This window comes from Syngnathoides biaculeatus, chromosome 13 (assembly GCF_019802595.1).
Source record: "Syngnathoides biaculeatus isolate LvHL_M chromosome 13, ASM1980259v1, whole genome shotgun sequence".
Taxonomy (NCBI): Eukaryota; Metazoa; Chordata; class Actinopteri; order Syngnathiformes; family Syngnathidae; genus Syngnathoides; species Syngnathoides biaculeatus.
This window is the reverse complement of record NC_084652.1, coordinates 3,161,415-3,180,879: the sequence shown is the minus strand read 5'-3', so window position 1 is coordinate 3,180,879 and position 19,465 is coordinate 3,161,415. Positions and strand designations below refer to the sequence as shown.

The 19,465-nt window shown below is 46.8% G+C and overlaps 1 protein-coding gene across 2 annotated transcripts; it reads right to left on the bottom strand.

Annotated features, from left to right (window-relative positions):
• Positions 1–210: 210 nt before the first annotated feature.
• Positions 211–9,985, bottom strand: LOC133510824 (insulin-like growth factor-binding protein 3). Of its 2 annotated transcripts, none has more exons than XM_061839204.1 (4): positions 9,610–9,985; positions 7,172–7,425; positions 4,989–5,108; positions 211–3,204 (listed from the first exon to the last, which is right to left on the bottom strand). In XM_061839204.1, exons 1-4 carry the CDS (start codon positions 9,983–9,985, stop codon positions 3,079–3,081), a joined length of 876 nt encoding a protein of 291 aa, XP_061695188.1. In that variant the 3' UTR covers positions 211–3,078. The 2 variants fall into 2 exon arrangements, with proteins under 2 accessions (XP_061695188.1, XP_061695190.1); XM_061839206.1 differs by having other exon boundaries at positions 211–711.
• Positions 9,986–19,465: the final 9,480 nt, after the last annotated feature.

Here is a 19,465-nt window from a genome sequence, read left to right as displayed (position 1 = left end):
GTTTATTCTAATATTTATTATCACGTATCGTTCCAGTTTATTCTTTTTGTAATTGAGGATTGCTTGTGCAGGAGTTGTCTTCTTTTATTTATGTGCGTATGTAAAATAAGCAGCCTCGTGAAAAGTCGTGCATGCGATTTGTGTTTGTGTGGAAATCCCGAGAACGGAATATAACAGATTAAATTGTTCAAATGGACGAGTCGCGTCGATTCATCTTGCCTTTATTAAGTAAAAAATAAACCTTTGAGGCTTGCCTTGTACTGTACATGCAAGCTACGTTGTTACCTCAAGCGGGGTTTCCAAATTGTTTTTAGCACATTTAAAAAAAACAAAAACATATATGACCTGTTTTCCCAAAACATTAACATACACTGTACATATCTCACTGGTAATTTACTTAATATACGAATGGGTCCAAAGTTCTTTTGTGCCAGTTTGATGACCCAGTAGAAAGGTACTCAGACCCCAAACAATGATGACCACAATTAAGGCTTTGCGAGCTCTATCTCAATTTCATCTTGATTACATATTGGCATTATTGATTAATAAGAGACAGTTGTGCTCATTTCTGGGCTAACTACCGCGATGCATCCACTGATCTAAAAAGAAAGACTGGATGGCTCCTTGGCCACCAAAAGTGAAGTCGCCATCCGCCGTCTTGATCCTCCCAAAACGACCTGTGCCGACCTGCGTTCATCACCAGTTTCGTGGCTGCGAGAAAACATTCCACAGGTAAGTTAGAAAGATTTACTTTGACATTGTTCAAGTTTGTTTGTAAATGTTTTTTTTTTTTTTATTTATTTTATTTTCTGATGAGCTTAATTCACTTGAACAAATTTTTGTTTCCGGTTGTTGTTGTTGACTGTTCACTCGCCGCTTCACCTTTTACAGGCCGTCGGTTTTTCGCGAAAAAGCCATGTCAATATTTTCCCAAACTTCATCGGTGGATAAGCAAGAAAGCACATTTTCTGTGAAATTGTAGATGAATTTCATAAGGCAGAACTCTGCAAATTGAATTTGATTTTCAAATGTGATGAAACAAGTTGAAATTTTCCGTCTGAAATGGGACGTCGCAGAGACGAGAAATGAACAATGCGGTTAGCATGTATTTGCCCATTGCGAGTCCTTATTTCCAAAAATATATCGGACTGATTGACGTAAAATTTAATGTTTTTATAACAAAAAAATCGTAGTTTTTTTTTTGCCATGTTCTGATGATAGTACTACACGGTGTATTTTGGGAAAAGTTAACGTGTCACGGAAATCGGGCCCTTGGTAATATGCAAGGTTTCTCGGTGGTCCCGGTGTTCAATGTCTTTCCTTTGCACTTAATCTTTTTTGGCTTACCGAGTCGAATTCAAAATCGTTCATGTTACCAGAAGGGAAGAAATGTCAAGCTCACGTGACTAGTTTTAATTCTACAAGCCAAAGTTTGGGAAAACGCCCGCCATAATCCAATCTGTCAAGACGTTTTGGGACTACCAAGATGGCGGCCAACTGGCTTCAACCAGTCGACATACCGCTCGACGTGTATGCCGCTATCCAGTCTTTTTCTTTTTTAGGTCAGCGGATGCATCGGACCGGCTGACTCCCTGAGTAACACCCGCTTCTCTTAGAGAAGCAACGCAAATGCATGTTTGTCATTACGATGTACGTATTGGGAGCGAAAACCCAAGCGGTGCGAAGACCATCTTGGGTTTGTTGTCTTTATTGTTACTAAATCAGGTTTTTGTTTTTTGTTTTTTTTTTTTTAATTTGGGGAGCTGAACAGGCCCAAAACACCAATTGCTGCAAACCTGTGCATGTTTGTGAAACTGTCTTTGAGAGTTCCAAAAACAAAGATGCCCCCCAGATCTCTCAGTCTTGATCCTTTGAAAGTTGAGGAAATGTTTACATGCATGCAAAGCGCTCTGGTCTTCATGTTGGTTAGCACACGCTAGCAAATGCGTCAAGTTTTGCAAGCGCATGTTTCTATAAATGTTGGGTTCATGAATACGACCCTCATCAGACTCACTCGTGAGCGCAGCTGGGAAAGTTTGAAAAAAATGTTGCCCCAATACCACTTTCAGTGATCAAAATTGGATTCGATGGGTCCAAGCAGGTTGGAACAGCTGGCCCAAGGTGTCCGGTGCTCTATGTGACACAAGAGTCTCCGCTTAGGATGAAGGGGAAAGTTTATAAAACGGTGGCGAGGCCGGCCATGATGTACGGATTAGAGACGGTGGCGCTGAAGAGACAACAGGAAGCAGAACTGGAGGTGGCAGAAATGAAGATGTTGAGGTTCTCGCTTGGATAGGATTAGAAATGAGCTCATTAGAGGGAGAGCCAAGGTTGGATGTTTTGGAGACGAGGTTAGAGAGAGCAGACTTCGACGCTTTGGACATGTTCAGTGGCGAGAGAGTGAGTAAATTGGTAGGAGGACGGTAAGGATGGAGGTGCCAAGGAATAGAGAGCGAGAGGAAGACCAAAGAAAAGATTGATGGGTGTTGTGAGGGAGGACGTGAGGACAGTTGGGGTGTTAAGAGAGGAAGATGCACGAGATTCGGCTTGGATTCGAAAAAAGATGACACGCTGTGGCGACCCCGAACGGGACAAGCCGAAAGGAAAAGAAGAAGAAGTTTGTTAGAGGAGGCAAAAAGGAAAAGTCTCACTCGTGCATGCAAATTTGCTTGAATAGGCTGCCTCCCATTTTGGTGAGAAGAATTCCAAAGAATTTGCCCAAATGAGTCCCAACAGGAACTTTTTTTGTTGTCGTTGCCTACAACATGTAACGTGCACATGGCATCAAAGTTTGACGATTCCCACAAAATGAAAACGGGTGGGAGGCGTCATTCGTTGCGCTTGCAGGTTTATAATTATCGTCATGGCGGCAAAACTGCCCGTCTGGTCAGCTTGAGGGAGCGTTTGCTCAAGGCGTCTTCTTCTTGGTCGGAAATGTTCCAGAAGAATCCATCTTGTCCCTTGTGTAAAAAGGTCCCACGGATAGAAAGCGCAAACGTCCACGTATCGGCGCTCTCCCGACATCCTGGGTCGCGTCTGTGCTTGTTTACAGATCTTCGGCCTCGGCCCTCGGGGCTCCTATTGGCTCGGCGAGTGGAAGTGGCGGACGACTCCTCGCTCCTTCCCATCGAAACCTGGCAAGGGCTGCCCGTATTTGTCCACGCTCCAACAGAAGCCTCGCTTTCTGCCCTTGGACGGACGGCACTGCGAGTGAAGAGGAGGGATAAGGTGAAGCGAAACGTTTCCAAAAAAAAAAAACGGTTGAATGCGCGGCATTATGGCTAACGGGCCACTTTAGTCAATGGAGGAGAACGGCAATAGTTAAGAGGCATTAATGGGCAGATTGTGCTGAGTGGACGCAGCCTTGGCCACGTGGCACGCGCTGGTATTTTCAGCTACTTTTATGGTCCACCTCCTGTTACGCACACATATAGAGAGGCCTTAAAGGTAAACAGAAACCTGCTCAAATATTTGCTTAGGGACCTTCGTGAACAACTGAGAACCAAGATCTATTTTCAGGAGCCGGTGGCAGCACGAATCATCTGTTGCTGATTATACCCCACAGCTCCAAATTATGGGTACTACAAATGACTTACAGAGTCTGCATGGAGCTACCCGAGGGCTGTTATTTTATTGCCAATTTTACTAAAGGTCAACCTCCGCCCGGGTGAAAGACGCCGACGTTCGTTACCGATCGCGCTTCCGCGTCGTGAGAATAGCAACGCGTCACGAAACGACGTTTCCTGCAATCAAAGGACGAATCGGGCCGCAGATTATCGGCCCGGTCCGGATTAGGGCGGGCCGCGTGAAAGGGAGCACCGGGGGCCGCGCGCTGCATCCGCTCGACGTAAACGACGACGACGACGAGCCTGCGCGCTTATGAGATGATTGCAGGTCAGAGGAGCGCACGTCCATTAAGCGGGAGGCCGTGCTGTGTAATAAGAAAGGCCACGCAGCGCCGCCCTAAGTGCCTCCATATGAACGCGTCATAACCGCTCATTTATCGCAAACCCCGTCGTGAGCCGGGCTGGGGGGGGGGGGGGGGGGCGTGGTCACGGCAGCCGCTCTATTTCTGGGAGCGCTTCTCAAAAGTCCGGCAATTATGGGGCGAGGACGTCGGGTGCCGGCGGCCACCTTGACGTCTGTCTTGCTGGGAAGGATCCCGAGCGTCGTTTGGGCCCTGCGGTCTCAGATTCCAGTGCCAGTGGCTCGGGGTCTACCTCACTGGTGTGGCGGTGCAATGATGAGGCTCTAATAACTACCGATGAAAACAGGAGGACAGATTCACGTCTATAATTGGGCTGCCGGAGGCCCACACTTTGACTCACTACACTTGGGCTTTGAATCGCTATTAATGCAGCCTGCGAAAAGCAAAACATTTGGACTTGCTCGAAAAATTCAAGCTCTTACAGCTTGTTTACGTTTTGAACCGATCTATTTGGGTAGCTCAGAACATTTCGTAACGGGTCTGAAAGTGTCGTGAGGAATTTCTGGCGCCGTTTTTACGTCGGATGCTTGTCCTCACGCAACCCGCTAACGGCGCAACGGGTCCGATTGTGTACGTTGTTAAAAAGCCGATTTTTCGTCGACTCGGGCGTAAGGTGCCGACGGGGGCTTTGGATCGGCCGGCTTGAGCCTCGATTTTCCCATCGAGTGTCAGTCCTAACTGAGGCGGAAATTGTGAAATTTAAAACTCTCGTTCGTCGGTGTTGAAAGCAATTGTCGGTTTCCAGGTTGTGTCATGAAAAGAATAGAAAGAATCACCACAGTTTGGGAATTGCTGCTTCACAAAGTGACCTCACCAACGACTGGGCCGACTTGCATGTTTTGCACGAACATCTTTGTGCGACTGAGCAATTGTGCAAAACTGTTGTTTTGTTTTGTTTGACGGCAGAGCCAACATTTGAACCAGAATCCAAAAACTCCCTGGCTTCGGCAACGCTGTTTTTTTTTTTGTTTTTTCCCACGATTGTGCTCGCGTTTCCTACCTGTTTTTTCTTGTAAAAGCCTTTCTTGTCACAGTTTGGTATGCGGAAACCTCGGGGGTTGAGGATGTCTGTAATCTTGAGGCCGCTGAGGATGCTCTGGATCTCTCGCCGACAAGGACCCTGCGGGCGAGGGAGCATGTTGGCACTTACGGTAAGCTCGTCGTAAAATAGTTCCGTAATGCTCGTCGGTCTGTATTTGGTTATGGCTCGCGACCCACCATCGGCTCTTTTGAGGAGCGCATAAGGCCGATCTTGCGCACATGATGAGAATCGGCCTGTTTTCGTGCCGGTTTTTATTTTAAGAGCGCAAAAATCTTTCTGTCTACCAGATCTTAGCTGGCAATTTTTAAACTTTCGCCTGACAGTTTAAAGTAAACCATTACAGCTAACCACAGTGATTAAAAAATATGAAACCTCGTCATGCATTCCAATCCATTCATCCGTGTTCTTGATTTCAGCATGGACTGAGGAAATCGGGCTCTGTTGTTTGTCTAGGAATCGGTTGAACAGTCAAATGCGAAGGACAATGAAATCGAAGGACATCAATGCAGAATACGTTTCCCTTGCTTTGGATGAGTTGACAGACGTCATCCACTCATTGCAGTTTGGCGCAATTGCAAGGGGCACACCAAGGAAAATCTTGCAATTTTGCTCAGGATAAGAGACAACAGGATTTATTCAAGTCTTCCATTGAGTTTGCTCAGAAACGCAATCTACCGATTAACGCTGGTGCTCAGTGTGTGGTGTGGAAATCGCGGTTCAGCTGACTTTGGAGCTGCTAGCCATGGGCTGATTTCGACTCAGTGTCTCATTTGTCCCATCCACGTGATGGACGTTTGGTCAGTCAAAGGTCACCTCCGTCTTTGGGCTGTAGGGACAGTGAATGTGCTCAAGTTCTTCAGGAAGCTTCTCGGTTTTGACTTCTAAGTCATAACTTGTGGTGAGGAACTGGGGAGCATCTCCAGATCATTTGAGTCCCGGTCCCTTCGCTTAACTGTCTGATTGATTCTGATTGATGCCATCATCAAATCAAACAGCGTTCTCCTGAAGTGTGCTGTGGTTTGGACCAGGTTCTGGTTCTACTCTGATCCGCTGCTCTGGATGAAACAAACGAACAAACGAAACAATAGTGTGCACCTTTAGTCCAGTTTACACTGTGTCCACTGTGTTTGTTTATAACCGAACCTGACCAGTAAAAACATTTGCATAAAGCCACAATCTGGTTGCCCAGTCGGGTTTCAGAATTATTGTGTCAAAATGCACAGATTCTGAACAAAATTCCTGGCTGCCAAAACATTGACTGACGTTTGCCGGTATATGTTTGTTTCTTTTCCCGTGCTTTTTGCAGTCATTTCCCAGGTTTGTGTCATGGTCTGCACGTAGTTCAAACTTGAGCTGGTGTGAATCATCACATCTTCGAGCGGTCTCAGTCCGCCTGTTTGCTGTACCCCAGAGCTCCGATGACTGCATTCCCATTTGCCAAAACAACCAGCTGATGAGCATCAGGTTTTGTTTTGTTTTGTATTTTACCTAACCTAACGCTACAAATGTGGACAAAGTCTAAAAAAACAACAACAACAACAAGGTTTCAGTCAGACGACCGCCACCCGATCAGTTTCCTGTAATGTTGCTTTGCGACCAGACCGAGGCGCGCCCCTCCTCTCGCCCGAAGTCTGCCGGGACGGGTTCCATGACACAGCATAGGCGGTAGAGGAAATTGATGGATGGATGTGGGATGGGGGAAGCTTAAAGGCAGAGCCAAAAAGTCTTGTCCTAAGCTCCAAGTACTCTGGTCGCTAATTAAAGCGACCATGCAGCCAAAGCCCAGTTCTCGTGTGCGTTCACGTCTCGGGCCAAAAGAGGAGATGGAAATAGTAGCGGGGCTTCCCAGCAGGCACTCACGCCAGCCAATCCATCATCCCTTGGCGCTCGGCGCGGCCGGCACGCGGACGCCTTGTGGCCAAACAACCGCCTGACCCGGGTCAGCCGCAGGGCCACGGTCCCCGCTCGCTGCCGTGCCTTTCTGTCGGTTGCGGCGCCTGCCAACCTTCAGCACGCTTCCCCCAGAACATTTCATCACCCGCAGGAAGAGAAAAACACCAAATGACCGAGAGAGAGAGAGAGGAGAAAAACATTCCAACTGCGTGCTAAAGAGCAAGGAAAATATTGGTTGTGGTACTTACATACTCGGGCTCCGGTTTGATCTCCAGGGAGAAGTTCTGTTGGTCTGTCAGGAGTGGTCCGGGCACTTCCTCCATTTTATAGCTCGTAGTTCTCTTCTGCTGCTCCCGTCGGAGGATTTCGGCCTTGGCGGAGGGCAGGAAGGGGTTAAGGAGCGAGCTCACGGGTCCCGTGGGTCTGCTGTGGGCGGCGTCCATCTTCTGGTGGACAGCGCCAGTGAAGTTGCGCTCCTCGTCCTCGGTCTGGATGGTCTCTGCTGGTGTTTCGAAAGAACACGCGCTGGTTGACTGCGCTGTGTTTTGGTTGCGGAACCGAGTGAACCGCGCACATTGTGATACTGTTGAGTCTGATTTTTAAAAAAAAAAATTTTTTAAGTGGTAGTTAAGTAGGTGCCACCCGTGAATGGTACACACAGCAGGTGGTACAATCGAACATTCATTCCAGGCTGAGGTCGGTGTAAATCAAGTGTCAAGGGTGTAGCGATACTACATTTTCGGGTTTTGCTCCATTGAGAAGTTCACCAAGGTTCTGGTTTCCTGGTGTTTTCCCAAGGTTACGTTATGGCTATATTGATTGGACTTCCACAGAGGCTAAGCGATACCGTGATTCCATTTCTAACCCGCAAGGTACCGCGATACGTTTGTACCTCAATTAGGCTTACTTCTGGACATGCCAGTACATTTTCCATTACAGTATCAAGACGCAAGTTCTGGCAACAGTGTGAAGGGTCCATTCTAACCCCCAAAGGACCACAATCCAATTGTGCAAAACATTTGAGGTTACCACCCCAGTGACGAGCCGAATTGTCATTCGATTTCCAACCCCCAAGTTATGAAAAAACAATTACCTTATTGGGCTTCTTTCTAGACACTGAAGTATGTTTTTTATTTCACGACCAAAATTGCACGAGCTGTAAGTCAAGAGTCAAAGGTATAAAGGTAGTGCTTGTGAGGATACCTGACCAGTAACAAGCCATAGTATGATTTATAACGTCTAAGGTACTACAATACACTTATGTACTCGATTGGCCTTATATTTAGAAACTTGGTACATTTTCAAAAGGTTGCAGGAGTGTTCCCAAACTTTAAGGACCCCCCCCCCCCCACCACCCCTATTTCCATGAATGGCAAAAATCTGCGCCAGGGGTGCGTTAAACATACGTTGCTAATTTTGTACAGATGCCGAGCTCCGCCACTGTGGGAGTCTTTGCAGTTTCTCTAATTCGGCACCGATCAAAGCGGGTCCTCCCATCCCCTTTAAATACGGCGCGGTCTCGACAGACACACCTCCGTGCGGAAGACGGCGTTGCGCAATCGCAGCGATCTCTACGGGAGCGAAGCGTCGTCACTGCGCTGGGAAACGGACGATGTGAGCGGGTATACAGAACGCGTCGGTGAAAAACCGCTGCCTGACAATTTGGGTGAGAAGCGAGGCACACCCTGGACTGGTCACCAGTCAATCCCAGGGCACGATGACAGAAACACACTCACAGTCCCACCTGTGGACAGTTGAAATTCTTTTTCAATGTCCCTAACATGGGAGCAAGCCGGAAGGCCTGAGTCAAACTCAAATGCGGCCACATCCAAACTCAAAATTCAAATCTGGTAACTCCGAGTCGTGAGACAGAAGCGCCAAAGACGAGGTCACCTCGTGATGTATGATCATCCGTTTGCTCGTTGGGGTCACGGGTGAGCTGGAGCTGATCCCAACTGGGTGAAAAACGGAGTCCACCCTGAACTGGTCACCAACCAATTGTGGATTATTATTTTTTTTTATTATTATTATTATTATAAATATTGTAGGGCCCTCACTTTAAAAAAAGAGATCACTACCCTTGCTCTAAATGACAGACGGTGATACCAAAAAGGTTTATGATTGTCAATAGATGCCGCAATATGGGGACAAAATCCTACTTTTATCTAAATAAAGCTCCTCAACTCACTTCGACATAGTTTCCATCAAAATGCCAGGCACCAGATTGCGCCCAAAGAATAATTTTATTGCCAAAAACAGCAAATGGGTGAGTTTCCCCAGTGAAATAACAAAGGATATTGTCGGTTCATCAAATAAATAGGTGCAGATTTGTGACTATAGTTGTTCCGTCACGGCTAAAAGTATTTGCAAACCTTGCAGTCCAATTTTTTTTTCAGACATGACTACACTTCCCCTCTGAGTGTCTGGCAGACCGAATGTTTAAGTTTAATTTTCTCAAGGGCAGGACGGGAGGATATATACGGCATGTCAGTCCGCGCAGAGAGTTGAAGTACATTCTTCCTCTCGCAGCTCGCATTGAAGCCCCTCTTGTCCCTCGGCCCCAACACTTAATTAGAAGCCTATAAAGGTCCAGTATGAGCCATAAAGACACGCCTGTGCTCATTTTTACGCCCCGTTCCAAAGGTCTCAATGCACGCCAGTGTGCGTAATCAAGGTGCAGGCATACCTGGCAGTTCATTGACCGGAGGCGCCGGTCTCTCCGCGAGCCGTCGAGCGCTCGAGTCGTTGGCGCACAGCCCTCGCCCCTCCAGAAGCGCCTGCAGAGGTCTGGTCTCGCCCGGCTGCTGCTGGCAGGAGAGCCCGGCGCCGCACCTTCCGGTGTACACGCCGCACGGCTGGCCGAAGCTGAGCGCGCACGTCAGGCAGCAGCCGCAGCCGGGCTCTCGGACCCTCTCGGCGCAGTCCTTGGGGAGCGGCTTGCAGGACTGGCGCGCGCCGTCGTCGCACGGCTCGCACCTGACCACCGGGCCGAGCGCACCTGACCCGCGGCCGAAAGACGCCAGCACCAAAGTCACGCAGAGTGCGCGGAAGCGCGGATCCATGGTGGCGTGTGTGGCCGGGCCGGGGAGGGGAGCGGGGTGGGGGGGACCAATCCTGCCGTGGCGACTCCTTCCGCGCGCTCTCATTCACGTAAATCCACGGCACAAAACATCCCAATTTATAGACCCTGGGACTCTAGTCACTCCCCCAATGATGAATTGCCTCCGCGGACGTTCTGGCGTTTCTAATCACCGCGATATACAGTGCTGGACTTTATTGCTGACAAAAAAAAAAAAAAAAAAATGATTACATGTCCACAAAAACTCTGTATTTCCATCCCTCCAAACCAGCCACTCAATCGGCAAGCGAGATTTTGCACGCCTACGTGGAAATCCCACTCAAAGTCAATCGGCGATCACTAAATTGTCATTATTTTGCTGAGCAAAAGCGAGCAAACTGCGATGCGTGCGATTATTGCGCAGTGTGCAGAACTATTCGGGCGTCAAGTGGCTCTTGTGCTCGAGTGGGGCGCATTCACAAAGTCACCGGTAGGGGACGCCAAATTAGTGCGCGAGAGTGTCCCGTGGGAGTGACGCGTTCAAGAACCCCTGGTTGCCTAATCTAGTCATGGCCCCAAAACTTTTGGTCCTTTGGTTGCTCGGGCACGAAAGTTAGTCAGCAAAATTCCAGGATAAGCGTCACAAAAGTTTTATTTTCATTTTTTTCAAAATCAACCCCCTCTGAAATGTGGGCCGGACGCCCAAGACGAGCTGCGGGATTTGCTTTGTTGGGTCGGCGAAAACTGCCGACAGCTGACAACTCGGGGCTATTTCGCCATGACAACAAGCAGCTCATCATGCCACAAGCATCGGACGGTTCCTTGCTGAGGAAAAGTTTGAAGTGGAAAAGGATTTTCAAATGTAGTCCAGCCTCGGTTCTTGAACGTCCCCGTTCTCGAACAAATTGGTATTCCAACGAAAATTTTGAGATTTTATTTGCTTCTGTTCTGAACGAAAATCGGTACTCCAACGCCCCCAACAAAACCCGGAAATAACAGAACGCGTGTGCGGCTAGACCAGCTGACCCATCCAAGACACGCTTTGTTATTGGGGATTGACCCCTCCGTACAGGGCGCTTAACCACGCCTCCCGAAGTGACGTCACGCCACGTGCGCTCACGTAAGACAAACAGTAAAAATGGCAAATACAATACAATACATTCTGAAATGAGACAGACGCCATGCTTCTCATTTCATTCAATCGTTCACACTTAGCGGTGTTATGCTAGCGGAGAACGTCTCATTCATTTATACGAGACGTGTATTAAAAATCAAATTTAGGGCATATCTTCGCGCAAACACAGTCTGGTTAAGCTTCGGCCGCGAGCCAGCAAGAAATCGATACGTTTGTGCAGTCCGATCATCGCTAAATATCGCTCAACAAAGAATAAGTGTGTCAATCGTTCACACGTAGCGGTGTTATGCTAGCGGAGAACGTCTCATTCATTTATACGAGACGTGCATTAAAAATCAAATTTAGGGCATATCTTCGCGCAAACACAGTCTGGTTAACTTTCGGCCGCGAGCCAGCAAGAAATCGATACGTTTGTGCAGTCCGATCATCGCTAAATATCGCTCAACAAAGAATAAGTGTGTCAATCGTTCACACGCAGCGGTGTTATGCTAGCGGAGAACTTGGAATTCATTTATACGAGACGTGTATTGAAAATCAAATATAGGGCATACCTTGGTGCAAACACATGTGTTCCGGTTGACATTAGATGGATTTAGTTGATGATGCGGTCTTCCACAAAGTTTGATCCATCGAAGGCATTTTTCGTACCGGGTCATCGGTTTTGGAAAGGGGACGAATCGAACGCCGCCGACTAGCCTTTCGGGATAACCGTCGTCACTATTACAAAGTCCGTGACGACATCTCTTAACCATATTTTTTGTTAAATAACCCAAATACGCGATAAAACGCTAACTAAACCGATACTGGACCATTCAATGTTGTCTGAGAAAATGGCGAGAGCAAAAACGGGCTTTGGTCTCTGCAGATCTCTGGCCTCTGATTGGTCAGTGACGCGGATTGCGCAATATCCACGGAGGGGTCAATTGAATGAACCCCGAAAATAACGGAACGCGCGCGGCGGTTGATTCGGTTTTCGAACAAATCACTTCTTGAACCTCCTTCTAGAACGGATTGTGGTCGAGAACCGTACTGTACTGTATATTTTTTTGCGAGAGCAGTCACAGAACTTTTCTGACACACCTGTAGTAGCCTATATTTGACCTTATGCTACATTGTATCATGGCAAATTCAGTATTAATTAGGGCCAGACAGAAAATAAGTATTTTGATTGGTACTAATTACGTCAGGTACTTAATTGTTGTGTTACTAGTTGCCAGTTGTGAATTTTGGCTCGTCGACACGACCCGGCGTTCCTGCAGCCAAGTCTAGTTAAGTCTTGTTTTTGCCTCGGTGTTATCCGACCCGGTCTTCCATGTTTTCGGACCTCGCCTTTTGCCAAGTGTTTTTGTGCCATCGTCTTTGCTGGACTCCTTACCTGTCCCTGGATTAAAGTTCCCTCGAGAACCATGTCACTGCCTCGGAGTCCTGCGTTTGTGTCCTTCGTGACGGTTATCAAATGAAAAACAATGCAGTGAGGTAAAACGTATTGGAACATTTTCTGCTTTACACAAAATTATATATATGTCATTATCTCGGCGGCTTATCCTCACAAGGGTTGCGGGAATGCTGGAGCCTATCCAGGGCTAGCTTCGCGCGAAAGGCGGACTACACCCTGAACTGGTCGCCAGCCAGTCGCATGGCAGGTATCGACACCATCGCAGCTGGAATCGATCCTACGCTGCCCGCACAAAAGGCAAGTGTACCACTACACCATCATTTATATTCATGTATGTGTGTGTATTGAATGTAATTTAGAGAAATACAGAAGAAATTAACTGACAACTCTAGCAATTAATCTTGGTAAAGTATCATAATTCCATAATTCATTCTTTTTGTGCACGTGATCCGGCCTCTTCCCACAAAACTCCCAACTGAGTGAGCATGTTGCCGCAAAGTATTCTTTTGGGGGGGGGAATTTGCTAGAATGGTTGAGAAAAGCAGTAGATAAATGCACCCAAAAATAAAAGTCGATTATTTTGACTTCTTAGAATCTGCGAGGGCCGCTCAGAAACAGCAGACGGGCCAGATGTGGCCCACGAGCCGTACTTTTATACCTCCTGCGAAGAAGAGGAATATGTCGAGTTCCAAGTCCGAGCGCTCGCCGAATAACTCTTGTCCAATCCAATTGCTCGCTTGGAACTTCATTGTCTTGCGCTCCAAGGACTGCCAATCGGAGAGAGTTTGCGCACCGCTGCCAAAAAAAAAAAAAAAAAAAAAAAGCGAGACATTCCCGCTCGATTCCACGTGCGGCGATTACAGATCACGGCGGGACTGTGTCAGAAATCAATAGAGCGCCTCGTGGCTCCTTCGAGGCTTGCCTGGCACAGCGCCCGCCGCCGCTCACTCCCGACAAGGCGGCTCAACGGCAGGAATGCCAAACATTTGTTTCGTATTCAGGAAAAGAGCAGGCGGGGGGTGTTGATTTTCCTCGCTGTCCTCCATTTTCGGAGCCACCTGGACATTTCCCGCTGCAGGAATGTCACCCCCAACGAAGAGCGAGCGAGCGAGCGAGCGTGACGAACGTCGCCGCTTTCCACGCACGCAGTCTTACTTTTATTGACTGCACGTGTGCAAGACGGGCCCACTCGAGCTTTTCTAATCTGGGTCGATTTCGACACCGCGCTAGCTGAGCAAGTGCAGCTAAAAATAAGCTTCGCTACGGGTTGTCCGCCAGTCTTAATAAACCACATATGTCGATGCCCTCAACTCAATAACGCCTTTATGTGGATATCGCCCCCCCCCCCACGCATTCAAGACTTATTTCACCCCAATTCCATGCTAATGATGCACCCGGCAAGAGTAGCGCGCTGTCGTCTGACCGAATTAAAATATGTTCTGTCGAATCGTGACCGCAGTCGGCAGTGAAGGTCATTTTTTTTTTTTTTTTTTGGGGGGGGGGGGGGTCGGAAAATAACTTCCATCATTTAATCCTGGAGCCAACTGTCACATGAATTATGGCAATGTTTGGCCAATGATATCAGTTTAAGATTAAAAATCTAATTTATGCTATTGCGTAACAAGGTGTGGGAGTTTGAAATGTTTATTTTATTTATAACGTCCTTATACTGCTATGCATCCATTCATCGGAGGGATACTTTTAATTATTATGATAAATGAATGAATCTTCGACTGTGTAAAATGCGGATCGAAAAGAAAGACAAATGGCAATATACTCACTAGCCGTTATGAATATTCGACATATGAACGTGTACAGATGTGTTTTCCCAGTCGAAATTAGCTGAAAATTTTTTGCTCTGACCGCCCAATCGGAAGACAAAAACATTGACGAGGAAAAAGTGAAATCGAATTTGTTAAAAAAAAAAAAAATGTGATTTGCGCTGCCGGCCCAAACACGATCAAGGCGAAATTATCAATGAATCACAATTATTGATTAGAATTTAACCCGAACCAGACAGAAAATCTGAAAATGAAGTTCATACAATTACACGGAAGGAATGTTAGAATTCCGGAATTGGGAGTCCTTCAGTGGACCCGATCGACAAGCACGTGGCTTTAACGAGGTTTCTCCGGATCCGTAAATATTTTGTCACGGCAGCCGTTGCATTGTCCTGTGACTGCCCGAGAAACACAGCGAGGACAACTCAGGATTAGCGGACGGACCTTTCTTCTAATCCAGGAACCGGTTCCTGATTCGGAGGGCGGGATTTCCGGCACCATTTCCTCCCTCGGAGCGATCCGAGGCCGTCGTTAGGAAATGCGGAGGACGACGGAAGACGAGCCGTGACCGTGATGGTTCGGAAGTGGTCTGCGATTCTCCACGGTCGCCCTCTTTCCGGCCCCCCTTCCAGACAATCGGGCCTGCTATGTCTGGGCCAGACCTTTTAACGTGTTTTCACACGGGCGTGTACATTTCCTCACGTGTGCGAAGGAGGTCCGACCGCCCCGTCGAGCCGACGGCGACGGAGAAACGCACAAAGTAGCCCTCAGTCACGCTTCGTTTATGGGAGTCCGTTCGCACTTGACAGCGACGAGTCTGCATTTAACGAGACAGCGAGCGGAGGAAGAACCCGAACCAAAGACTCCATTAGCCTTACGGAACCGCTATATGTTTCCGCAAGCGCCGGCGGTCTGCGGTTCTATCGGGCGGTTTGATGTGAATATCGTCCCAAAGCGAGTTATCGCTGGTGAACGTCAACGGTGGAAGGAACTGAAAGCAGGAGTGGGAAACCTGCGGCCTGTGGTCCAACCTGCGGCCCTTGACAATATTTGACACAGCCCACCCTGCACTTGGGAACACAACTTAAACCTTTAAAGAAAGAAAGAAAGAAAAAAAAAAATTTATTTCCTGTAGAAATGTTTAATTTTCATGCGACTTCATAAAACGTGTTGGTGAGCATGGATGGAGGCGCCGTGGAAATTTTGATTGAAATACGACAACAAAGATTTCTCATCTATAGTAAAAAAAAAAAAAAAAAAAAAAAAAACTTTGTCATTATCTTCGTGTCTGTACAAAGAAAATGTGGCTTTTGCTCATTATTAGCCACATGTATTTATTTATGAACGCCAACGTCCTGCAGAGATCTGAAAAAGTTTTATGGCTGCAACAAAATCTGGGATTTTTATATTTTTGGTATTGGATCCTCGTTTTTAAAGTTTGCTTCAGGTTTTGGTTTATGCTAAATGCTTGTCTCATCTTTTCCTTCTTTCATGAAAAGATGATAAGTAACATCGATGACATCCAAGCTAAATTCTGAACTTGACTTTCTGGGACGCAGCCTGGATTTGGAAGCCATCTTGGAAGTGGGAATCTGCCCATCTGACCAATCAGAAAATCTCTTGTGAGCGCAATGACGGACTGCCCCCTACTGCACACGTAAGACTCGGACGCAAACCTTGCTTTCAACCAGTAATTGTCGAAAACACAGGTGTCAAGCTCAAGGCCTGGGGGCCAGATCCGGCCTGCCACATGCTTTTGATGTGGCCCGCGAAGCCAAATCTAGAGTTACCATTTCCATGATCCTTGTAAAAATCTGGATCAAAATTTCAACTTTTCATGCATCATATGACATATCATCAAGTTGACGTATTACAAGGATTTTTGTGGTAGCAAATGTGAAAATTTGAAAAACACGTCACCCTTGATTTCTGATTCGGATTCTGGTTCAGAAATTAGACAAGTAAACATTTTGATTGTTTCACAGTCAAACCGGCCCTCTGAGGGAAACCCGAACTACAACGTGGCCCGCGAGAGAAATAAATGACTTTGACACCCCTGGTCGACAAGATAAGTCTTCGAAATGAGAAAAATTGATGCTAACCCACTCTAGTTTTGGCTGGCTCCGTTTCTCTCTCGAAAACAAAAACATAAACAAATGCCGTTTCGCCATCCCAGAATGCATTTCTCTGTCTAATTAAGAGGTCGTAAAGCTTGCCAGAACGGGCTCTGGTGGAATCTCGAAAGAAGTTGGCACGCTGGTGTTTATTGCCGCAGGCCTCCTCTGCTGTGCCACGGCGACTTCCTGCTTGTCTGGTCTGCTCTGCTCTCGTGTGGTTTTTCTTGCGATGACCTCTCCGATGTTATTCATCTGTTGCTAACTGCACGAATCACAACAAATTGCAAAATGGGCCCACATCAATCGAACAGACCCATGCGAGATATTGTCGACGCCGACGTGTTCTTGTGTCGTCCGACAATGTTGCTTTTTTTATTTTTCTGTACTTTCCCATGTATTTTTTTTTTTATTTATTTCCTTTTTTAAATACAGTAAGAGCAAGAGAACAAACTTGCTGCTGCTGGTCTCCACTCTTGTGTAATATTGTGATGTTGTGCGTTATAATATGAACTGGGCGTGGAAGTGCTCTTTTATTTTGAAAGGCAGCGCTTTCCCTGTCATTAATTCTTTTTCATTCTCTTCAGCGTCATGGATGCTATAAGGAATTGTGTGTTTACAAATGTTCATTGTAGTTGGGGAAAATATGCTGCTGAATTGTTGGTGGAAGATCTGAGAAACACGGGAAGTGCGTTGTGTGCTTTATTTTGAAGCCAGGCTTATGACGGTGGGAAAAACTTCCCCTTGTTGGTGAAATCCATGAATGTAAGGTACGCATTTGCTTCTCCTCCACATATTTTCATTGTTTTGCTGTAGAATGTGAATAGAAGTTAGTTTAAAACGTTTGCAACGGTGGTGTAGTCACAGAGGTGAAGTGTTGAACGTCTTTCATGACCGTAATTCCCGGCCTACAGAGCGCAGCCGGTTACGAGTCTCCCCCAGTACATTTGGAACGGAAATACCAATTGGTCCATACATACGCCGCAGCTGTGTAAAGGCCGCAAGTGCCCACATTGAAACCCACCCGAGATATTTACAAAGAAAGACGGTACACAGAGACTTTAACACTAGTGCCGCCGTGCTAACGGTAGCGCCTCTGCGCTAATGCTAGCAGCACCGCGCTAACAGGGCCGGTCAAAAAACAAAAACATAACTGGTAAAAATCACCGAGACATGGCAGTAACATGCTAGCGCAGTGCTAACAGGGCCGGCCGGACGGCTAAAAGTCGCTTCCCTTTTCCGCTCCAGTGCCCCATTGCGGCCGTTAGGGCAAATGCACAAATTAGCTGCATCATCGCATATATCGCGGCTCATAGGCCGGAAATTACGGTCATTTCAAACATAAACTGAAGTGGAGACTCCGAGGTCCGTGTGCGTCGTTAAACGGCCGTGTGGTCGGTGCAGTGCGAATGAGTGTCAGCCGAGGCCGCGCGGTGACCGTGTTCGCGACGTTGCAGACTTTTGCAAGTAATTGTGAGGTGAAATCCGTGAACATCCGTCAATAAATACATAAAGCAGGTTGAGACCAGCCAACGTGTGTCTTCTCCTTCATCCATCATCAAAAAAAATACTTAACGCAGAGTTGGACCCGCTACACTTGCAGGTCTACTTTTCTGTCCGTCCTTCACTTTCACCACCTCCCAAACACCCTGCTTAGGCTTCTATTGCAGGTCAAAGCCCCTTTTCGCCGCTTTAACGAACTGCTTTTAATTCCACACACAACCTTTTCCATTTTTTTAGCCACAAAAAAAAAAAAAAAACATCATTTAGGAGCAACCGGGTGAGGGTGGGGGGCACTGTCGCGTTTGCATCAGCTGACACTCAAGTCAGCGACACCGAGGGAATGAGGACAAGCCCTCTATAAAAAAATTGACGAATGCATCGCGACGGCCAGAAGTTAATGACGCGAGCTCGCTGGCGACCGGAAAATAATGCAGATTTCCGCCGTGTTCCCTTTTGTTTATTCACAGAGTGCATCGAAACAGTTCCACTGCGATACGCGAGTCTGAGGGAACACCTCCCCCTAGGGGCCATCAGAGGAATTGAAAGGAAGTGAAGCAACTTGAGTTTTCGTGGACAAATGGAATCATTTGGGTGTGTGTTTTAGGCAGCCAAAGTTTGTTTACAAAAGCCGCAACTGTTACCCTCCTACCAGGAGGGGCGCCAGAGACCTTGAAAAGGACAGCAGATCGAGAAAAATGATTTCAAATTAAGGAAACGGCAAACCTCCTAAAACAACTTCAGTTGTTCACGGGGACTGAGAAGAAAATTCCTGAAAGTGGATCCGCAGGTGACCCGAAGGGAAGGTGCAACAACTCCGGAAAGGGGAAAATAGCTCCAGAATCTTTTGGATCAGTGGATTTTTCAGTTTTCCTCCTGCTTGTTATTGGTGAATTTTCCCGTTTGAGCTATTTTACTTTTTGGATATTTTCTTTCTTCAATTTTCAGGGTGTGATATATTCCGCCCCTCGTGGGCGCCACAGAGTTTCCGTCAAGTTCAAGAACCGACTTTGGATTTGTTAATGATGGCTTGCTTCCCCTAGGGGGCGCCGTTCGATTTACAGGGACAGGTGCTTCCGGTTGAGAGACAGTTTATTCAAAATATATATATATTCATCACAAAATGGAACATATTTCTTTTTTCTCAGGGTGTGGGGGAGAGAGAGAGAGGTTTGACATATTGACATAAATATTTCTTTTTTCTGAACAAACATACTCCGCTAACTTCAGTTATGGAAAAATAAAGCTTGAACAAGCGGTAATGAATGGTACTGTACCATTATTATTACACGATAAAACAAAGTAGCAGCAGTTTGAAGAAAATCTGATAAAAAAAAAATTTACCCACTAACTAGTAGACATAATTAATAAGTCGCTGCATCTCGTTTAATTTTTTCAAAATCGCGGTCAGCCAGAAAGAAGTAGAGATCGGCGACTTGTTATGCAACAAAATTATTTTCTACAACTATTTTGAAGTGTTTCATTAAGAATTGCTGAATATGATTAGAAGCTGTGATAAGCTCACTGACCAAATTTCTGGGAAAAAGAAAAAAAAATC